This window comes from Mizuhopecten yessoensis, unplaced genomic scaffold, assembly GCF_002113885.1.
Source record: "Mizuhopecten yessoensis strain PY_sf001 unplaced genomic scaffold, ASM211388v2 hete_36077082, whole genome shotgun sequence".
NCBI lineage: Eukaryota > Metazoa > Mollusca > Bivalvia > Pectinida > Pectinidae > Mizuhopecten > Mizuhopecten yessoensis.
Window position 1 is genome coordinate 1 of NW_018483513.1, and position 2,363 is coordinate 2,363.

Below are 2,363 nucleotides of genomic sequence, written 5' to 3' on the forward strand. Positions count from 1 at the left end.
ATATAATTGGTGTCATTTCATTTTACGATGTCAATGGTACATGTTCTTCACATGCTAAATAATTCAAGTTTGTATAAGAGTTTTTATCCATATTCAGGGAAGTACTTTCCTGAAGAGGAAGAGGAGGAGGGGCCTAGTATCTCGTACACTGTAGCTCAGCACCATGACAGCATGATGAAGGCCATGAGTGAAAATGTCACTACCAAGACCATGCTTGATGTAGAATCAAAGGTATACAACCATCAATAAAGTAGGCAGTTGTTTGTTTAAAATGTCCAACTCATTGCCTTTGGGACTACAATTTGATGTATATTATGATGCTTGTCAAAGAATCCTACTTTCTATTAAGGTCTCCATATTTTAGGATGTACCTTTTAATATTTCTTCACCCAAATTCATCAAAATATTTTAAAGAGTGGTACAGTTATCTGCTACAGGTATTTCTGAAGCTAAATTTTGACATTTTAATCATTGAAGCGTATAGTTTAACTGGTGAGTCAGAGTGCTTTTAATGACAGTTTGTATTAATTTTGATATTTTCCTTTGATTAGGACAGAGACAAGTTTGATGACTACTATGCCAACTTTGCCACGACCGTACAAGAACTAGAAACGTTCATGGCGGCCTATCTCCACGCTATGTTCCTTAGAAAGAAGATGAAGACAACTCAAGGATTGGACATAATAACCAGGTTTGGTTTTCTTCAACTCATTGATGCAGTATACACATACCCCGTATTTATCTGTCACATACCTAGGATATGGATACCGAATGCTAAAAGAGAAAATAGTTTAATGCATTGTGGAAATAGTCCAACAAAATGTTTTGATTGAAAGTTTCAATGAAAAAGACATCAATTAAAATACATGTGTAATTCAATAAGATATTATCACTGAAAACAAATAGAAAAAGAATTGAAACATGCCTTGCTAGTTAACTGAATTTTAGGAATTTTGAGCTTTTAAAAATCATATTGATTGATGGTAATTTTCTATTGACTAAAATCAGCATCACCATTTATACACAAACTGTGTTGTATTTCAGATTCGGTCCAATCCAAAGTCGGCCGGGAATTCGAGCTCACATAGCAGAAAAGTTTGTAGAGATCTTTAACTGGTACGAAGCTGACCTTGAGGAGGTTCATAACATCTACGAAACACACAAGGTACATATAGGTTAATGAGGTCATTCCTGTTCATCTGTATCATTACTTACGGTGTCATTGATGATCAGAGGTGAAAATCTTACAGAAAATTATAAAATAGAACTAAAACCACAAATGCTGCTTATAACTTTAATTTTTGTGAAATATTATTGCCATCTTTAGATTGAAAAATACTAATTAACAGTGCATTGAATTACAGTTTAGACATTTTAGGGCGTGTAATCTATAGTGTTACTTGTTAGGTGTGTAGTGTTGATACAAAGTCATGTTTTGTTGGAAACCATAGAATCCAGACTAATGTGATTTAACTGTACTTCCTGTTTGTTAACTAACTGACCTGGTAACCTTTTCACAGGAGAACCCTCAGATGGTGAGGAACGCTCCTCCTGTAGCAGGGGCAATTCACTGGTCCAGACAGCTTCTCAAGAGAATTGAGGACCCCATGAAGATATTCCGTGATAACAGAGCCATCAACCAGCTGGGAGACTTTGGTCGTATTGTCAGGATTTACAACCGACTGGCCACAGCCCTGGTGACCTTTGAGAGTCTATGGTTCACTCAGTGGAAGAACAGGATAGAACAGGCGCGCAGTGGTCTGAGGGCTACTCTGTTTGTACACCACCCCTCTACCGACCAGATTGTCGTCAATGCTGATGAAAGGTGAGTGTATTCTCATATTGCAAATGCTGCTGAATTATCTAAAACAAAATTTGAAGCAAGTAGCATTTAATACCAAGATTTGAAATCATCTGCTATTGTAAGTCATCAGTATAAAGTATAATACACCATATAACTTCTACAATGAGGTGACGATCATATCACACCTTTAGTTGTCTATACAACTCTATATATCCATCAAACTTAGGAAGCAATATGTTTCTCAATGTTGTTAACATTGTGCTTTTTGTGTTGCCAGAGTTTTAGAGCTGATACATGAAGCTAAGTGGCTGACCCGTCTGGGTATCCAGATCCCAGAATCAGCTGTGTCCATTATGCAGCAGGAGTCACGTTTCAAGAACTACAAATCTCACCTGGAGCTTGTGCTGAATGAGTACCGTGAAGTCTGCGAGTCAATCCCTGAACCCCTCATCAAGCTGTTCACTCCACACATGGAATTCGTGGAGCAGCAGCTTCAGGCTGGCCTCACAACCTTGGCATGGAACAGCATGAACATAGGTCAGTATATAGACCAAGGCAT

The 2,363-nt window shown here is 37.7% G+C and overlaps 1 protein-coding gene across 1 annotated transcript; it reads left to right on the plus strand.

Annotated features, from left to right (window-relative positions):
- Positions 1 to 97: 97 nt before the first annotated feature.
- Positions 98 to 2,341, plus strand: LOC110444267 (dynein heavy chain 8, axonemal-like; the record flags this gene model as incomplete). Its single annotated transcript, XM_021488658.1, has 5 exons — positions 98 to 231; positions 552 to 691; positions 1,045 to 1,165; positions 1,521 to 1,825; positions 2,082 to 2,341. Coding segments are annotated over 5 exons (960 nt in total), but the record flags the coding sequence as incomplete, so codon positions are not given.
- Between the last annotated feature and the right edge of the window lie 22 nt (positions 2,342 to 2,363).